Source organism: Aspergillus bombycis (genome assembly GCF_001792695.1).
Source record: "Aspergillus bombycis strain NRRL26010 chromosome Unknown contig00081, whole genome shotgun sequence".
NCBI lineage: Eukaryota > Fungi > Ascomycota > Eurotiomycetes > Eurotiales > Aspergillaceae > Aspergillus > Aspergillus bombycis.
Window position 1 is genome coordinate 1 of NW_019170083.1, and position 20,088 is coordinate 20,088.

Consider the following 20,088-nt stretch of genomic DNA (forward strand, 5'->3'; position numbering starts at 1 on the left):
TTTTAAAAGTAATATTATAATAATCAGAAAATACTTATATCAATCAATAACTTTAGATTATATATCAATACTAAATAGTATATTACTAATTATTAAATAATATACAGTCTGATATATTATATATCAGCTATATATTAACAGAATATTAATCAGTTATTATAGAAAAACTGTATAGATATATAGAGATACTTATTTATATATTTAGTTTAGTTCTTTGTAATTAATCTATTTAGTTATTTAATAGCTATATTCAAGATTTATATTAATTTAATTTATTTATACTATCTAATAATTGAGTATATATATTTAATTAGTCTGGTCTTCTTATCTTAGACTGTTTATTATAGTCTTATTGTTCGAACTATATCGGGTTATCTATTTAATCAGTTACTAGTAGATTCTAGTCAACCGAGTAAGTTATCTCTAATCAAGATCGCTAACTGGTCGCAGAGTCCTTGGACAGATCCCCGGGTGTAACATATAGTATATAAATAATTAATAAATATATTAATATAGATTATAAAATAGATAAATTAAATAATAGATTAAAAATTTTAATAGATTAGATAAAGATAAAAAATAGCTATAAATAATACAAAATAAAGAAAAATAGTAAAAAGATTAGTATAGATTTTCCAGTAACTAAAGAAATAATAGAAAATAATAAAAAGATAATTAAAGAAATTAATATATTCTCAGAGATACTTATATAATCTAGATACTGGATATACTATCAAAATATAGCTGATCCTATTAATTAAATAAATAATAATTATATTGATTATGATGATTTTGTGAAAATAAAAGATGAGCGACGCAGCTAAGACCTTAGGGCGGTCACAAAGGCGGTAAAATCATGCCGGCAGGACATCAAAAAGTAGAACTAATCGCCCAAGTACGCCTCAATACACTACAATTATCTATTAATTAGAATAGAAGATTTATTAATTAAATAAAAATATATAAATAAAATAATAATAGATAATTTATTAATAAAAAATTACAAAGTAATTTTTCTATTATTAACTACAGTATTAATTTATAGTTAAAAATTTCTAAAATTCTCTATATATAATAATTAATTCTCAGAAAAAGTTACTGTATATTATTAGAAAAATAACTGATATAGATATTAAAGATACTGAACAGTTATCTTATATAATTATTATCAATTCTATAATATTTATATATAATTCTAGACTACAATAATATTTAATATTCTAATTATTAGACTATTTAAATTTTCTATAGTATTTTGAATAGCTTTATTTCTAGGAGGCGCGAAAAAATGCATATGCTGATCTGGCTATTTACCGAATATGTTAGGGGTCCTTACCCCTGACATTGATATAATACCCGGGCCAGGTTATCGGCCTTCTTCCGCCGGCAAAAGACCAATGTATTTATAGTTGTATATGCGGGAGCCCGGATAATCGAGATTTAGGTTGGCTGGTGCCCAGCCAACCCGTCCTTCGCGGTTGAACACACATCATTTACTACAGACCTCCCATGTCTACTATACATATTAATAGGGCAGCAGCAACGCCATATATATATAGGGACTACTCAAAGGTCTGGCATAGAAATTGCTGTTTCCAGGGCATACTGTAACCAGGGCAGATTGTATAAAGCTGTCCTCTAATTGTCAAGTGAGACTTGGCAGCTCCCTATTGCACTCTTCCAACCATGCTAAAGCAACGTGGCCTTTCACCTCATTATATTCAGCTAATTATCCTCAAGCCAACCCCAAACTAACCGTCAACGCGAAGCTGGACCCCAGATGATTGAGTGATATCAACAACACACTCTTCGTTACAGTACAATCTCTGCTCCTCTGCCACCCTTTAATAGTAACTGGACCTTCCCGCAAACTAGCGCAACCAACATGGTAAGCTTCAATCTCGCACTAACTTGCGTTTTATTGTTGCTAAGTTAGCTACCTCAGGCACAGACGCCACAGCAACGGAAGGCAAATGAAAAGTACGCGAAGAGCGAGGCTGCCAAGCGTGGCAAAGGAAAGACCGCAACAAAACAAAAACAGAACTCGAAGTCTCCCGTGTCTACCGGGTGGGTTGGTATGTCTCGAAAGTCCAGAAATTCTCGCGGCCCTCGAGGCTAATGAGGCCAACAGTTGTTCTTGCCTTTGTGGTCTGTGGTGGGCTTGCATTTGAGGCGCTGAGGATTGTTCCAGAGTTGTGGTCGGCTGCTGTTGCAATGTTCAATCGCAAATTGGCATGAATCTAGGCCAGGTATTCGTTAAAATAACACAGTCGTATTTAAGTGTCGCATTCATTTAATTCAGTATACTCCGTGATCTCTTAGCATTAGGCAAATGAGTTTACCGTACGTGATTTATATCTTGCATCGGGAAAATCGTGTCGTCGGAATTTAGCAGCGACAACCACCTGCAAGGCGAGGGCACTACGTTTTCGTCAAGGGCGTAAAAAGTAGCCTGGGAACCATTTTATAACCTCAATGATGGTTGACCCACAATCACAGGTGGGTGCATATGCTAGCCAATACTACCGGGCTCATCCCAATCCCAGCCACCAATTTCCAGACATGTAAAGGGGTTCATGGCACCCACAAAGGAGTCAATGTGCCTTAGACTGCGCTGCCTGAGCCAGCGTTGGTTTGTTTTTTCGCTCTCTTCTTTTTCTTCGATGCCACAGATGAAAGTAACATTTTTTGCGCGTTGTCCACCGACAATACATCTTTAGGCTTCGACAGTGCAGCTTCCTGGGATTCAATATGTGCAGGCTTTTTTATTTTTTTTCTCTTCCTTACCAGCGTCCCTTCTGCAGGGATGCCACTCGGATGAACACGTTCCGACGCTCTTTGCATCTCTAGCCGCAGCCTTTCCACTTTCTGCACAGCCATAGCCATTTCTGCATCATGCCCGGCCACCATAGTAGGAACTGTAGGATCTACCAACGGGCCGCCCCTACCATCCAAGGATAAATGCTCGAGGCCACTCGAGTCGACCTGTAAAAGAGATCGTTTGGCTTTACTCGGTTCATCATTGGGGTTAAAATGGGGTGAATCTTGTCCGATCATCTCATCAGGTGCGATCTCGTACTTTTTAGGGCGTGGGCCACTTTGTCGGTTGTCGCGCGACACAGACGCCAAAGTCCGATGGCTTCCGGCGCCGTTCAATTTGAGGTTAACTATAGGAATAGAGTCAATATCCAGCCCACTACCGTTTGAAGCATTAAGAGCCTGGTGAAATGGGGTTAATGTGCCAGAAGATTCATCTTCAGCAGCAATATAAAATGGATCATCCCTGTTACGCTCTTTCCTTTCCTCTCTCCGCTTAAAAGCAGCAGTGTCATCGCCAAAGCCGCTGGAGAGGTCCTGGTATGTTGGATTAAGTTGCAAATCCAGAGGTACAGATTCAACGGGCTGCTTATCTAGCGCTGAAGTTTCCCTAACGTGATAAAACATCTGAGATGGTAGTTGGCCTGCTGGCTCCAGAAGCCACTTGGCTGGGTTATGGAAAAGCCCATATAGTTCCTCGTTGAACTCCTGCGTTAGAGAAAGCTGATCTGGCAAAGGAACCTTCCTCTGGGCGTTGGTAGCGACCGGGTTGAGTTCTAGCCCATGGAACAAGCTGGGAACCATAGATGACAGCAAGGATGGTGCCTGACCTAGCTCCAGAGTTTCTGCCTGAACAGCATCTGCTGCTAAGCGCATGACCTCCAAAAATTCGATGGCCCTTTCTTGCACGTCCAAGTCTGGGTGGGCGGCCAAAACATCAAGAAATTCGATGATTCGAGCTAATAAGAGTGACATTTCACTGTTCTTTGAAGAGTCCCACGCTTTTCCTCCAGCACAAACGATATTGGCCAGGATTTTGGGAATAGCCTGTATATAAAGGGACAGCGTTCTCGCTGACAACGCCACGTTCGACATATCGATCAGTGATTGAAGGGTTTGGCCAGGATATGCAAGATGCTCTGCAAATTCACCAGTGACCCAGGCAAGAGGCCCTAAGATGTCATTCATTTGTTTGGAGATAAGAAGAGACGGACCCTGCTTGTTGCCAACTAGAATCAGAGTCTCTGCGGCTCTGGTCGCCTCCATTCTAACGTCCCTAACACGGACAGCGATATTGCGTATTTCTGATCCGATACGAAAAGCAACACAGTTTTTGTAATACTCAGGATCCCGACATGAATTGCACTGGGTAGGAAGCTCTTCAACGCTTGGAGGAAGCAGCTTGACTAATTGGACCAGAACGTCAACGTACCACTCGAAGTCAGGTAGCTCCGAATAATTGTTGTAAGAGCAGACATCTAAAATTCGATGTACGACTTCAATGCTATAATCGCTTGGCAAAGTGACCGGTATCATCTGAGCATGTGAACCTTCTGATAATGTAGATTCTTGGATGTCAGTGCGTATACCTCCCTCACAACTCCCGGCTACAAAAGTGCTTTTGGTGACTTGACGGGCATTAAAAAGTTGATCAACAAGCCGGTTGACCACTGGCTGAAGCGTATCGCTTGTTACCATTCTAGTCACGAGATCAAGGGCTCGCAGTCGAATTGAAATGTCCGGATCATCCAAACAATCCATGATAACATCTTGATGAGCTGACACCAAGACGGGGTGAGACATCACAATTCTGTTGAAGGCAAGGAGAGCAACATATTTTACTATACACTCTTGTTAGTCTCACTACCACGCTCCGATTTGAAAGGACTTACAATTGGGATCGGACTCTGTGACTACCATGCCTCGGAGCTTTCCAAGACAGAGGCTTGCAATCTCGTCTTTTTCTTCCAGCCCTTCCTCGCCATCAAGAATACCGCCCTGAACTATGCCGTTGATACATTCATAGAGCAATGACATGGCAGTTGTTGTTTGGATTATGTTGATCAATGGCCGGATGAGTTTTCGTGTTAGCCGTGGTTCTATGGGTGTCAATGTTGCGAACTATGTTTGTTAGGAAGATGTCCACAGTACCTGGGGGAAAGGAAACATACAAGTTTTATTATTTTGATAGCCATCCAATTGTTCCCTCCATCCACCAATAGGTCGAAGAATCTTGGCGCCAGAGGCAGAAAGTCATGTGGCCTTCTCCATCCAAGTTCACATACAACGTTGATCACCGCTGTGGTGACGCTGCTATCTTCATCATCATCCATGAGACGGTCCTTAATTTTAGGCCATGCCAATTTTAGCGCTTCGGGATAAACCAGGGCAAGCCTATAAAGGCACACAACAGCCTTCTTACGAGCCACAGCATGCGAGTGAGAAATGCGGGACAGGACATCTGGAAGCAAAGACATTGCAAGTGAAGGTGTGATGATGTTTGGCAATGTAATCAAAGGAAGGGACATGCTTGGGATGCTAGGCGACACTAAATCCTATGAAGATGTTAGACGCCGGAGATAATTTGCCCATTGTACCCTTGAATACCTTTTTTAGTAGGTTTGTAGCCAGCATTAGGACTTCAGTATCCGGTCTAAAGCTCTGTACTGCTGCAAGGTAGCCAGCTCTCTTCTGCAGGTACTTGGTAGATGACATGACTTCCAGTACATGGAACGAAGCCCAGGACATGTCATACCCAAACATTTCCAAGTAGATCAGTTTTAGCAGAGCTGTGGCTTTCTTGTCTGTACATAGTGAGCTATAGAACAGATTGACAATGGCATGAGACTGACATGAACGTACCCATATCCTGAGACTTGATCTCAGCCCTACACTCTCGAAGACTGTCTTGGATGTAGTCCTCCTCTGACCCCTTGTGATTCCTCAAACCTTTTATAAGGTCATAGAGAGATTTTTCAAACCTACATTGCTTGATGATTAGCAAAGCTTTCTAGTAGCACGAAATGGAGAGGTGCGAACATTGTGGTTGAATGCGCGGCTGGTTGGCTCTCGGGTGCAATAGAATATCCCTGATTGATGTCACATCGAGAGTATTGCTTCGGCCCCGGTTATATCCTTCGCCTGCCGCGAATAATGATAGTAATCAATCGCATATAGACTAGAAGCCAGTACGGAATCCAGTATAGAGTTATTGTAACAATAGCCTGATAAGTAGAGATTTGGCTGCTAGTTGAGGTGGAGGGATAATTGAAATGACATCTATTTGGTCACGGGAACGGTTATCAAGATCGAATGACTAACCAGAATGGGAACGGAGCTCATATGGAGTAAGCAGGGTTAGAGGCCATGCTTAGTATTACCCCTACCAGTGTTAGGTTCTGTCTCTTTCTTTCTTCCTCTCCCCCCCCCCCCGGTCTTTTCTCTACAAAAGGGGTTTCAAGCATAGTAGAGCTTGTTGTTCTCACAATAACATATGAACCAGTGTGCTCACTGGGCTTGTGTACTACCATGGCCCATGCTACACCCGAATCCTATGCCATTCAGAGCTCAAGTCCGATCACTACCCTTCGTTTCTCTCAGCAAGCACCAGTGATCCTTAAACATCAACTACATCCAAAGAAGAATCCAGTATCTGCATTAATAGCTAAACAAGAGGAGCCAGAGAAATATAGCGTAATAGAGCAACTGTTCTTCTCCTGTCTACAAACTGGTGATGATAGGTCTGCTCTGTTATGTCTCGAGCAGTTGACATGCCGTTTCGGCTCTTCGAATGAGAAAGTAATGGGGTTGCGTGGCCTATATGAGGAGGCTATAGCTGAAAATCAATCTGATCTGGAGGATTCTCTACGTAAATACGATTCCTGCCTGTCGGAGAACCCGCTTAATTTGGTTTGTCCTGGTATATTTATTGATGATCGCTTACTGACTGGTTCTTGTAGCCCATTTTAAAACGCCGTATCGCGCTCTTGCGTTCACTTTCGAGACCTACAGATGCTATAACCGGCTTGGTAGAGCTCCTAAAAGCCGTGCCTACCGATGCAGAGGCCTGGTGTGAACTTGCAGATCTATATCAGTCTCAGGGATTAAGCTCGCAGGCAATATTCAGTCTCGAGGAGGCCCTGCTGGTCGCTCCTAATGCTTGGAATGCATGTGTCCACTGTTTGCTTTCCCTCCAAAACTGTCTAACCTCTACTGCAGATTCACGCTCGCCTTGGAGAAATTCTGTACATTTGCGCCCGCACTACAGAGACAGCAGTTTCCTCTCGGTATTTGCGAAGATCTATCCAATATTTTTGTAGAAGCGTCGAGCTATGTGACGATTATCTTAGGGGGTTTTATGGCTTAGTTTTGGTGAGCCTTTATCTGCTGCATGATTTCCCTCGTACCCGCTGTCCAGCCTCTGTCTTCTCCTTACCGAGACTGTTTTGACGTCTGTGCTAGACGCTCATATATACTGACTTTTGCTCCCCCAGGCGACTTCGCTTCAACTTAAAAGAGAATACGCGGTGGATTTTACGCAGGCGTCATCGTCAGCGTCAACGGAGGATTTCTTGCCCAAAGGGAAGGCTGAGAAACTGAATATTCTCGCTAGAAGAAAACTTGAGGAGATTGTAAAACAGCGGTCTGGAAACCGCCAGCTTTGGGAGCATGCGCAAGGTGAACTCAATGCAGCCCAAGAGCTTCTTGACCGCGACTCATGCTAAGTGAGCACGCAAGTTAATTTTACCATGAATCCGCTAACTCCATGTATAATGAATGTCTCCTCCCATATTGTTATACTGTCCAGCGCTTTTCTCCTTCGGAGTTGGAGAGAGGTGTTCAACTTACACACTTTGTGACATGGGTCTTATTATCAGAAGTCCTTTCAATGCCTCGTAGGCTTCATCCCCACCTCAGCCCAGCCGCTCAGGTTTGCCCAGTGTGGTTTGGCTAGGTGGGTAACAAATGGGCTTTAGGTAGAAACCCAATTGCTTGCTGATCGTGAAACTCGGGATAATAAAGAGTTATGGGCTGTATATTTCCATGGGTAGATGGTGGCTGTAGCCGTAGTCGCTTGGACTACAGCACAGACAGGTCCTCGTAGTAAAAAACATGTCCTACTCATTGTAGTATCTCAATTGTGACACCAAGTTGGCGGGAGAATAACTGTGATTCTCTAGTATAAGCCTACTACCAAGGTGCTAATTAGTTGGGCGAATTGGCATACAGAGATCCTCATGGTGTATTTAATTAAGAATTCTTAAGGCTAATGCTAGAACTAACCACCCCCCCCCCCAAAACCTTTCTCCCTCGGCCGAAGAGAAGAGAAAGAAAAGAGGGCTGCGAAGAATATTCATCCATGGTTCGTGTCAAAATGAGCGAATGGATAATACATAATCAATATACGTTAGTAGTAGTGCTTTATCCACATCGAGGTATGGTACGGTACATAAGTAGATTCCTCCGTGTGCACAGACATCCATTCAATTAATTTAATTCAATAACTACAGCTCGTAGTATATATACATATATATATATCCAATACTAGAAAAATTCTTCATTTTATTCATGCCACATAGCCATGAGATCAACCAAAGACTCCCTGCACAATACTAGAGACATGTTTCGTACCTGCTTCAGCTGTCGCCCGATTGTAGTTACTTGACCCGAAGGTTGAAAGTTGATTGGGCACTTAGGCAGCATACAGCCTGCAAGAAAAGAGAGGGTTGACAGCTTAGTGCCTAATTGTCTCGAATTTTCAGAATCATCTCCCATGGCATGCCCAACGATCAGTTTATCTGATCAGGCAGTCCACTGGATGAGTTAGGTAAAGTTCTTCCATCGTCTTTTCTGGCACTTTTCTTTGCTCTTCGCACCGACCCCTCCTCACTTTCTGAGAACCACTTGTCTTGGCTCGTCTCCCGGAATCTCTAGTTGAGTTCCTGGATACCCTTCCCTACAATTCGCGCCCGACGTTCTACCTTGGCGGGGTATATGCCCGGGCTTTGAATTCATCATCCAATATCATAGGCCTCCAAGGAACCCGTCCTGTGCAGCCTCTGAGAAATACTCACTATCCCTATCGCAAATAATTTTGGGTGGTAGCGAAATCTTCTATACGCATTGCTGAGACCAACCCCAAGGTCTACAAACGGCCACCTGGGGCTCAAATATAGTTACTCAGGTACATGGGGGGCATCCTGTCCCTCCATATAGCCCTCGCTGTATCCCCACGAAGCAGGAAATTGCGTTGAATTACATGCGTGATCCTAGCGACCATACTTAATATCTCTTCTCTTATTGTTCCAGAAGGAGCAATAACAACAGCACCTGAAGATTTCTTAACGCTACTGATCCTATGGCGTGCGTCTCACACCCACACCCCCAGTAGTACCCTAGCCCTAATTGTTGTTAGGTTCAACATCACCATTGGTCCCAGCCCTCACGGCTCCGATCATTCCTCACTTTCTGACGAAGAAGACTCCTCGGGCGTACAAGTCTCCCCGCCGTCCGACTCGGGAAGCCATGATTATCAGGATCCTTATGATGAATGGGCACACCTGCCATATCCAGACGAGTTGAAGCCGTCTGATTCCGCGTCTCGACCTAGAACGTCGCATCGTGCTCGTAGCCATCACCCGGTTCATGGGCCGTCCTCGAACCGTCGTCACCCAGGCAGACGTCATGTTGCACAGGAACGGGAGCGTTTCACTCGTCGCCCTCGTCGCCAGCCTTCACCCGAGTCTCCAGAGAGTATGGACTCAGGGGACGAGTATGACAGTCCTTATGGTCGAGTATCTCATGAGAAGAGAATCTGGCCGCCCATGACCCAAGGCCCAGGGTATGCTCGCAGCCCCTCTCCAGTACCCTCATACGTTTACCCCAATGGCGGTGCACCGCATACAGCTTATACACACCAAAACGGTCACCAGCCTCCTTCAGACCAACTTATAAGGTTGGGCCCCCACGGACATCCCACTCAGCCGAATCCCTACGGCCATGCAAGTTATGCATATAATCACCAACTGCAGCAACCCCCTGGCTCCTCGATGCCACCTTTTTTTGCTCATGACCATCACCTGGGGCACCATCCACACCATACGCTACCTTCCCATGCTCGAGGTGATGGGCATAATCCATCTCAACATCCATTGGCACGTTCTCTCTCATCTCATAGTCCATCACCATATGGCGGCGCCCCACTGGGCCCCCATGACTTGGTCCCCTATGGACCAGGGGGTTATTATCCTTTTAGGGAGCCATATGGTATGGTTCCCGGCATGATTCATCCGTCATATTTCAATCCATACCCCCGCGTACCATCTCCAAGTCAGGTTGAATCAACTGGCTCCCCACCTCCGCCACCCACGGATACATCAAAGGACGAAGCAATTGCAAGGCTGGAGAAGCTGATCTTGGAGGAAAAGACAGAACGCGAAGCGAGGGAACAACGAGAAGCTGCACGGCAAGCGGCACTGGAGCAAGAAGCCGCTGAACAAGCCGCCAGAGAAGAGCGCGCTGCTCATGAGATGAGGATCGTAGAGGAAGCTGCTACTCGTGCTAGAGCGGAGGCAGAGCAAAAAGCTGCCGAAGAAGCAGTGAAAGCAAAGAAAGAGGCGGAGGAAGCGGCGGCGGCGGCCACTGAAGCAGCTAATGCAGCAGCAGCAGAAGCTATTGCTGCTGCGAGGGCTGCTGCATCCGATAAGCCCCCCCCAGAAAAGAAAAAACCCATAAAGTTTAAAGATGCGGTCGGGAGGAAGTTCAGCTTCCCCTTCGACCTGTGTTGTACTTGGCAGGTAGGCATTCTTTTCTGTTATTATCCCTGCTTTTTACCCCCCATTAGATTCTATATCTAACCCTGTTAAACCAAGGGTATGGAAGAGCTCATCCGCCAGGCTTTTCTCCACATAGAGGTAATTGGGCCTCATGTCGCCGAGGGACACTATGATTTGATAGGGCCCAATGGGGATATCATTCTTCCACAGGTTTGGGAAACTGTAATCGAACCTGATTGGACAGTAACTATGCATATGTGGCCTATACCAGAGAAGCCGAAGACTCCTGAGCCAGCTCCGCCTCCGGATCCTCCTGTCCCAGAAACTGCCGCCGCCCCTGAAGCTCAGCCAGCGCCAGAAGACGTAGTTGTCGCTGTTCCTGCTGAGGAGCCCAAGAAGAAATCTGACTCAACAGGTGCGTCTTATGCCTGCTGTTTCGCCATGGACTTTCTCAAAACCTGTCCCCTGAGTGGAACTCCACTCGCCCTTCATCTCGTTCTATGCTAAAAACTGACCTGTCTTCCCAGGAGTGAAAAAGCCGCGACCAAGAGCCCCTGACCCAGGCGCGTTTGCGATGTGGATGGCGGGTGGCAACCGTAGGTTGAACAAGGCTTTAAAAGTGGGAAAAAAGCCTAGAGTAGTCCTGCAACACGGGTTCGCTTCTCGTGTTATGTGATAGAATCTCAGCTTTTAGCTGCTGCCTCTAGACTGCGCGATAGGTATAGCGTGCATCGTTACTCTCTTTCAAGCTAGGCCTAAAGCTTAGGCTGCGATATGAAGTGAACGTCAATATGTACGTGGGCTTTGTTTGTTCTGCGATATCTTCGACTTTTCAAGGCAGCCTGGGGCGAATGCTAGAAGTTTGAACTTGATCTATCCAAACTTCTCTGGGGGGGGCATGGCTTTTCCTCTCGCATAGCCGAGATTGGTTTCTCATGCCTCGGGGTGGGATCGCGCGCCCAAATTCATTTCTATTTCTATTTCCATTTTCATTTCCTCTTACCTTCTTTTGATAGTGGTGAAACAAGGAGCACGGAAGTCATCCGTGGTCCCTAAAAAAGTCGTGGCATGGTTCTATCATGTGTTAAACATTGTGGGTGTTGCGGCGTGCTAATATACCCATAGAGCGTTGAATAGCATATTTTACTCCTTCCATATTCATATTTGTGTATTATGTGTTTTGGCTTTAATGCAGGTTTTTAAGCTCAACAGGCAACACCAGTTGCATATGACATAGCTATTTTCACCATGCAGCGGGCATCTTGCAAAATTATAAACATAGAACCTGTTTCTAATATTATGTGGATTTGCGGTTTGTACTGGCTCCATCGTCTCTCTGAAGTGAACTAGCCCTGACTTCTATCACAACAGCGTCATCGGGGAATAAGAGGCTTCCATTCAATAATTTCGTCTGCAGTTCCACCAAGAAGATCATTAACATCACTTGTAGACCTCGGAGGTGACTCGACTGAGGGGTTTGTATGTAAGCCTTTGTCTTGCCCATGTTTCTCCTGTCTGTCGAGCCAAAAATCAGTTAACATGCCAGTATTTTTCGATCTCCCAGTTGGGGTAGACGGTGTATCGACTGTGTCAACTTTGTCTCCAAGATTCTGTCCTATTGGATTATATCCTTTGAAGATATGTCCTATGTCAGCAACTGTCTGTGGGGTGCTAGTAACTGGCCAGGACCCCGTTAGACATTGCTTTGAACTAAGAGAAACCGGTTTTCGGGGTATCGGTGGTGCAATCTTCTCATTACCCAGATGTCCGGTATACCTATTAATTGTGTTGTCCAAGGAACTTGGACTCCCGATACTCAGATCAACTGGCGGAATCTGGACTTTGGGCCTTGGGGGAAGTTGCGAGCCTTGCGATACAGTATCCTGATTCTTAATTATGAGTTGTCTTTGAGCGGAACTATGAGTATTGAGCCAACTCATATCACTGCTGGAAGAGAAAGGGTTGGAGCTGTGGTGGATGTTGAGATTGTATCTATCACTAGATGGTCTCAAAGCTGATTTAACAAGTGCCCCTTTAAGTATATTGATTAGAATAACTGAGCAAGAGCACATGCGATGTATAAGCATGCCACGAACGATCGGGTACATACCATTTTCTAACCACCACCTATGATGGTCTGAACTAGCTGGTGGTAGACCAGGAGCAATAGGCGTGGGTAGAATATGTTCTTCACTTTGTGGGCTCGCTTGTTCTATTGTCTTTGACATCACATTGTGGGGTCCGTTGCGTCTCTCAGTATAAAGTATTTGCCTGAGCCTAGCCTTCACAGCTTCATTAACAACGTTAATGACACACGAGAAAGCGGCCCAAACGGGTCGATGGTCTGAGAATCGTAAGTTTGCAGTGTTATAGTCCATCTGACGAAGGCATGGCCCTCGCCACAATATCCTATCGCACCAAGCAGGTATACGTGCTTTCTCTCTGCAACCAGTCAGTTCAAATACCCATATTGTAAGATAAACCGAGTCTTACGATGTATCATAAATATCGCTGTCAATGTCATATTTGTACGTTGGGGGAAATGTAATGAGACCTTCGGTATAAAACGGGAAGGCCCTGCCTGCCAACATTTGTAGGTTTAACTAAAACATGACGTTAAATAAAAGCAAATCCCAGAGTTATGCAATTGAAATACCTGATCGTTGTTATAAAGCTTTTGGTAGTCTTTCTGTGCCACAAGTTCTCTAACAAATTGGCTTTCGAGACCGATTCGATAATTAAAATCTCCAAGCCACACAATGGCGTCATGGTTTTCAATTGCTCTGTTTTTCTGGAACCGGAGTCCGTGATATATAATCTCATAGTCCCTGTTTCTCTCGTCGTAGTTTGCAAATCCAGCGGCAAGGTGAGCCGTGACGAAACATATCCGCGTGTTGCAATACTCAAAGCGTATTGCACAGCCACCTTTATTACCAGCCATTCCAGAGAGGCCCGTCTACATAATCATTATCAGACATGTGTTTATGGGAATCGTGTGGCAGCCTACCTTCTTTACACTCCCTTCAACATTCTTGATATCTCTCAGTGCATCTTCTCTAACATATACCATAAGTGCGGCGCCAACAAGCTGGCCACTCCGTAAAAGGACATACTTCGCAGTCCCTCTCGAACTCGCACGGTTGTTCAAACAGTTCCCAACAGCAACTTCCCATACCTTACGAGTTGTAGGGTCCGTCGACATTATCTGTTGTGGACTTAGTGAAACGATTTCTTGGAAGCCAACAGCAAATATAGTCGGCTCCTCAGTTTTCCCGTCAATTCCTGCCCACAACCATGGAGCTAGGTTGACATCTGGCCCAAGATGTCTCCCATTGACGTTAAATGACCCTGTCCATATTTTGATAGACTTGGTAGAGGAATATTCCAACGCTCGCCGATTTAACTCATCAGAAACGAGATCGTTGATCGGGTCATAGAGATGCACCGTCGACTGATCTGTCAATCTTCCCAATAAAAGGTCTATTGTTTTCTGACGAGCCTTATCGGAAAAGTTGTTGACATAAAGCCGTGTTGCGGTCTTCCGTGCATCTGCCAGCGCGCCAGCAATGGACATTTTGCCATGTCGGGTGAACGAGCTTTTCAAAGCACCCGTACCTGCATATATTTTTGATAGAGCATCTCCATTGTCGGCCCAAAGGGTTGAGTGCTTCAGCTGGACTTCGGGGCTTAATCTTCCCTTTCGCTGCAACATAAAGGATTCCAGAGCCATGGAACTGATGATGGTTTGCACAAGATTAGTCCTGTCGAGACAATCTAAGCAATTTGTCCGGAACACGCCTTCCTGTTGAAGAATGACAAAGGAACTTTTCGGTTCATTTTGATTCTCGCTCGAAGTTGCTGAGCCAATCCCTTCGGACAGAAAATATGCAAACCCATCCAAAGAATCTGATAACTCGGGTTTTATTTGGCTGCTAGCTCCGTACCCCAAGGGACCTCGAGTCTCAGCGTGGAAATCAAATTCAGTTGCTCGCAAAAGTGCATGGTTGGATAGTATGTTAGGAATCGCTTTTTGGCTAAGAGAACTCTTCCTGAGCTGGTTGGAAAACTCTGTCGACAACTCAGACTCCCCGGATTTAAGCTTACTGAGAAGGTTAACCACGTGAATTGCACCATATTCTAATTCAAGATTCTCAAAATGCTTGTTAAAAGCATGCCCAGTTGCCTCGCTAGACCGAGTTATTTCAATTTTCTGTTGCCCAGGCAGGAATCCAGTAGCTTGTTCCCAGAAAATAGGTACGGAGCCACGTACTTGAACATAGGAAAATGTTATATTGGGTGGGATCCAAAGAATTGTTTCTGTCTCAACAAAATTGGCAACATGGCCATCATCATCAATGCCTCGAGAATTAAACCTTGTACCTGCTCGTCGAGAGGACTGTCGCGAAATGATGGTCAACGTGGAAGAATAACTTGTTCGCAGCTGAGGCAGGATGGGGATTGAAGCAGGGATCGTCAGTGTACCGGAAAACCCGCGTATAACACATGTCAGGATCTGGGAAGAGTCGAGACGTAGCTTTTCAGTAGGCGACAGGTGGCTCCTGAAAAGAAGAAGTGGATGAATCATGTACGAGTTCCACAGCATATCCTCATCCAGAGACTCAATATCGAAAGCCGTCGACTTTTCCGAACTAGTGTTATATCAGCTACCATTTGATTATTTGATCCATAGACATCCTATATCGACTAACCGGTCCTGCAGTCGATCAGTGAGGTTGAAATCAAGACTATAATAGAAGCTGCCGTCACTGAGGAGCTTCTTCAGGGCCAAGAACGGATGATCAGTAACCGTCTCCTTATTCTCAAAGCTGGGTCCACGACTGAACTCCTCAGTTGCAAAGGAAGATTCGGATTCGGATTCAAGTCCATTTTCATAGTCCGAATGACTAAGGCAAACTGAGGTTATTAGCTATAATTGATTGGGGAAGATGATAATGAGGCAGTACAGAAGTCCACATTGTCAATTTTTGAGACTGTCTCTCCTGGTCTTACTACTGCGGCGTCTGAGCAAGCAGTAACAATGCAGAGGAAGACCTCCTCGCCCAAAGTAATCAACCCGAGAGTTCCAAAACCGTCACTCAAAGCTCGATAACCTCTCAAGTCAACAGATTGTAACGTTGCAAATTCAACGAGACACCGTGGCGGGTCATTTTTGGGTGATTTATTAACTGCTGGAGCTGTTGAGCCATGTTTGAAGATTAAGGCGAAGTCAGCTGTTGTTATAGCAAGAGTGCGTTGAGGACTATCCCGAGAAAAGACCCGTAAATTTGGCATATTCCTAGGCTATCCAACGTATCTAATGATCATTTTCATACCGACTCGGGTCTTGAGAAACCATGTCATACTGCCGGGAATATTGATACTATATTGAAAGGGGGCGTTGCTCCACAGATTAGAAGTGGAACCCCCTAAAAAAGCAGGCGGTCTATGTTTGTTATCGGGCCTTTACTTTTCTTTTTTTTCTCTCTATATTATCAATTTGTCAGTCTACTATCATTTCGTTGCTCCACCCGTTCGTTCTACACCTTTTTGTTGCTTGTTTCTAGGATTTCGAGATTAGGGAGACTATATCAACCGTAATATTTAGCGTTGCAAATGGGCTTAGCAGCACCCCGCAAGTATGGGATTTTCGTGCACCCCGAATATTTTAATAACGTGAATACTGACGGTAAGGAATTTTAAGGAGGACGAAAATCTCCCATGATCCAAACAATACAAATTGGTCCCGATCAACTAGCGGTTATGGCCACAGAATTATGAGCTCTCAGGGGTGGACTCCTGGCAGTTTTCTAGGTGCACGCAATGCTGCTCATGCTGATATGTTCACTGCCGCGAGCGCATCTCATATTAGGGTTGTTCTAAAGGATGATACACTTGGCCTTGGGGCACGCTCTAAGCGTGACCCCCTCAATGAACCTACTGGCCTTGATGCCTTCAAAGGTTTACTAGGTCGTCTGAATGGAAAATCCGATGCAGATTTGGAAGCAGAACAAAAAAAGCGCGAAGATGCAAAGATGGCACGGTATGTTGCAACAAAATGGCATACAGTCAGGTTCATCAGCGGCGGTTTGTTGGCGCAAGAGAAGCTTGTTTCCCTGTCCCCCCAGAAGGAAACCCCAGGAGCTCAGCATGGTTCACACCAAAAGCAAGGTGGCCTCGATTTGCAAAAAAGCGAGAAAGATGCGAACACTTCTATTGAAGGTAGTTCATTCAAGGTGTCTAGAGAGGAACAGGTCTCATCTGTACCTATTGTGGAGGACGCCTCTAGGTCTAAGAGCAAGCGGCATAGGAAAGACGAACAGGGAAAGAAAGATAAGAAAGACAGGAAGACTAAGAAAAGAAAGCACGTGGATGAGCCTAGCGCTACAGGCTCTGAAATCCTGCAAAATATGATTTTGGAAACTAGCCTAAACGCTACTGTTCACGAATCCCGAGATGCATCACCCCCGGTTGCCAAGATTTCATCAAAAGAGCGCCGTCCGATGGGAAGACATGTTCTCAGAGGCCGACACATTGCACAAAAGAAGAAAGCCCTCATGGATGACAGATCTCTCAATGAGGTAATTTAATCATGTCTACCGCCATAGACCTGAAGCTAACTGATACAGATATTCATGGTAAAGTCATGAATTACTTTACATTATATGTCCCCTGGCTACATAGTTTTGTCAAGTTAAGGACCGTGTGGCACATTACAGCGCTGCTTTGCAGTCATTCTATACAGGAAAATAGCCCAAGTCCCTGTATCCCGATTCCCGTGCCATTAGAGGAAGCCGAACATCACGACGCACCGCATTTATATACCCTTTTGTTCTTTTGAAGAGTTATACATCTGCAAGCGTGATAAAGGACACGAAGTTTTCTGGGTTTTTTGGCATATATAGGTCTCTATCTTGTCCGAGATAAAATATTATGAGATACTGTGCATGGTTGGTCAAACCAATAATGTGCTCAGCATATGATACGAGTGTCTGAGATTATGGGGTATTGTCGGGAAGATCAGCTAGCATAATAAGGCCATCACTGACCAGGGAGTTTCTGCAACTATTGGAGGGACGATGAGGAGCTTTGGCTTTCAAATGGCATGGTATCATATCTCCACGAGAAAGTATGTAGTTTTTGATAGGTATCAATTATATGTCAGTTGAATTATTAATAAATAAATATAATCAAGCCGCATCCATGAGATCATGTGGGAAAAACGCATGGACTTTTTGGTTATTTGATTCAAAGGTAACAAATTATACAGTACCTATATTTCCCTTCAGCATAATTAACAAAATCACTGATCATTAAACTTCCACGCAGTAAGTTTCATCCGTGCCTATTGGAAGGCTGAGACGTAGTAATTATATCTCTACCATAGGCTTGGGGGTTAGGTACTTGTAAATGAATAACCTCTGTATGGATTTGGGAAGCATTTAGGACAGCCCACGGCTTTCTCCTGGGCCGTTGTGGGTAAGGTTTTTAGCAGCCTTCAATGTTGCTGGAGAGAATCATCTACAAAGGAAGGAGGAGGCCTTGAGTAGTCACGATGATCTATATACAATATTTAGCCTAATGTATAGTGGAAATAGTAGCATCTATAATATTAAAAGGTACATGTTTTGAGCAACCATCTTACATATGATGCTAATTGTAGAAGATTGTTATCGCAGCCCTGAGCAGTGGAGGGCTTTATGGATACTTGGTGATCGTCGTCGGCTGACCCTAACTGTAATAAATGACGTCTGTAAAAGACTTGTAATTCTTCACGTGAAAATTGGAAGTGCCGAAGGCTCCTTTCCTCACCCACGATCTAATTTGAAATAGTTACCTCGATACTTCTCATACTTTCGCCGTATAATCATCCTGAGAAACGGCAACTATAGACGCTTGTGATCCATACATAACTACATCATACCTAACCCGCCTATGTTTTAGCTCAATGCATATCTCCCCAAATTAAATCGCTTACATCCTGAAGTGACACTGGCTGTTCCTGATATTGCGGGCTCCCCATCACCAAGCCAGACGAGTGTTGCACTTGGTATCGAATCCGATATGGCCGTGACTCCGGACATAACTCATCACCCTCGATCGACCTTGATAACACTAGAGAAGAGCGGTAATAGATGGCATGAGACTTCAAACGGAAACAGCCAATGTCAGGACAGCAATTCTAGCTCTGATTCTCGGGACAAAATACCCAGAGTTTCTGTAGGAAATGGAGCTCATAAACTCCAAAGTGAACCGGAGATGATGCCTTCATATAATCACATATTATCTGCAGCTGCAAAGAGTTCCAACTCCAATACTTCTGGTGAACCTGGAAAAATTAAAAAGATGGGGTGAGTTTTTCCCTGGAGACCTGGGTCTTGACGAAGGGAGTCGAATGTATAGCCTGTGGTCTGACTCTAGAGTTAGCATTCGTTGGGCACCGCTAAATATTGGTCTGGAACGTCGCCTTCAAACATTTGTGGTATTGTGTCATACTTTGACTATCGCCATTTTTCTTACCAGCTTCTTCTTCGCATGTGCAATACCATTATCCTGGCCTATTCTCTTGCCTTATCTAATTTATATATCACTCTTCTCGACGGCTGCTACGGCTGGGACCTTAAGTGGCCGGAGCAATTACTTGCGATCTTTACGCATCTGGTCAATTTATGCGTCTTATTTCCCGGCCCGTTTACATCGATCTGAACGTCTTTTGCCGACACGGAAATATATATTTGGGTATCACCCCCATGGAATCATCTCACACGGCGCTTTTGCGGCCTTTGCGACTGAGGCGCTGGGTTTCTCTAAGCTCTTCCCGGGAATTACCAATACATTGCTTACCCTCGACTCTAATTTTCGGATTCCTTTCTATCGGGAGTATGCTCTTGCTATGGGTGTTGCTAGCGTATCGCGTGAGTCATGCGAGAATCTTCTTACTAAAGGTGGCACCGACGGCGAAGGCATGGGGCGTGCTATCACCATTGTTATTGGTGGCGCCCGCGAATCCCTCGATGCCTTACCACACACGCTTCGCCTTGTACTCAAGAGACGAAAGGGTTTTATAAAGCTTGCCATTCGTACTGGTGCCGACCTTGTCCCTGTGCTAGCATTCGGCGAGAATGATCTGTATGAACAAGTGCGTTCGGACCAACACCCCCTGATACACAAATTTCAAATGCTCATAAAGCATACTATGGGGTTCACAATCCCCCTGTTTCATGCTCGTGGGGTCTTTAATTATGATGTGGGTTTAATGCCCTACCGTCGCCCTTTGAACATTGTTGTCGGCTGTCCCATTCAAGTTATTCAGCAGCAAAATAGAGATAAGATCGACGACGATTATATCGATTATCTGCATGCCAAGTATGTGCAGGAGCTAGCAAGATTATGGGAGCAATGGAAAGATGTTTATGCCAAGGATAGGACTTCTGATCTCGAGATTGTTGCGTGATTTGACTCTTCTAGTGAAGCATCAATCTTTTTTTCACACACGTTA

At 44.6% G+C, this 20,088-nt stretch overlaps 5 protein-coding genes across 5 annotated transcripts; 3 read left to right on the forward strand and 2 right to left on the reverse strand.

Moving 5' to 3' along the window:
- Positions 1-2,060: 2,060 nt before the first annotated feature.
- On the reverse strand, positions 2,061-5,858 carry ABOM_009412 (putative AP-3 complex subunit delta; the record flags this gene model as incomplete). Its single annotated transcript, XM_022536540.1, has 7 exons — positions 2,061-2,240; positions 2,788-4,658; positions 4,710-4,938; positions 4,989-5,372; positions 5,425-5,621; positions 5,680-5,720; positions 5,803-5,858. The coding sequence occupies 7 exons, from the start codon at positions 5,856-5,858 to the stop codon at positions 2,061-2,063; spliced, it is 2,958 nt and encodes a 985-aa protein (XP_022386572.1).
- Positions 5,859-6,345: 487 nt separating this feature from the next.
- On the forward strand, positions 6,346-7,541 carry ABOM_009413 (uncharacterized protein; the record flags this gene model as incomplete). Its single annotated transcript, XM_022536541.1, has 3 exons — positions 6,346-6,726; positions 6,777-7,103; positions 7,311-7,541. 3 exons carry the CDS (start codon positions 6,346-6,348, stop codon positions 7,539-7,541), a joined length of 939 nt encoding a protein of 312 aa, XP_022386571.1.
- Positions 7,542-9,175: 1,634 nt separating this feature from the next.
- On the forward strand, positions 9,176-11,099 carry ABOM_009414 (uncharacterized protein; the record flags this gene model as incomplete). Its single annotated transcript, XM_022536542.1, has 3 exons — positions 9,176-9,180; positions 9,233-10,613; positions 10,689-11,099. 3 exons carry the CDS (start codon positions 9,176-9,178, stop codon positions 11,097-11,099), a joined length of 1,797 nt encoding a protein of 598 aa, XP_022386576.1.
- A 1,982-nt stretch (positions 11,100-13,081) lies between these two features.
- On the reverse strand, positions 13,082-15,884 carry ABOM_009415 (SacI domain and endonuclease/exonuclease/phosphatase family protein; the record flags this gene model as incomplete). The annotated part of the gene is made up of 5 exons (XM_022536543.1): positions 13,082-13,195; positions 13,249-13,548; positions 13,600-15,241; positions 15,302-15,506; positions 15,557-15,884. The coding sequence occupies 5 exons, from the start codon at positions 15,882-15,884 to the stop codon at positions 13,082-13,084; spliced, it is 2,589 nt and encodes an 862-aa protein (XP_022386575.1).
- Positions 15,885-16,366: 482 nt separating this feature from the next.
- Positions 16,367-20,043, forward strand: ABOM_009416 (diacylglycerol O-acyltransferase 2A; the record flags this gene model as incomplete). The annotated part of the gene is made up of 4 exons (XM_022536544.1): positions 16,367-17,170; positions 17,219-17,227; positions 18,534-18,940; positions 19,017-20,043. 4 exons carry the CDS (start codon positions 16,367-16,369, stop codon positions 20,041-20,043), a joined length of 2,247 nt encoding a protein of 748 aa, XP_022386574.1.
- Positions 20,044-20,088: the final 45 nt, after the last annotated feature.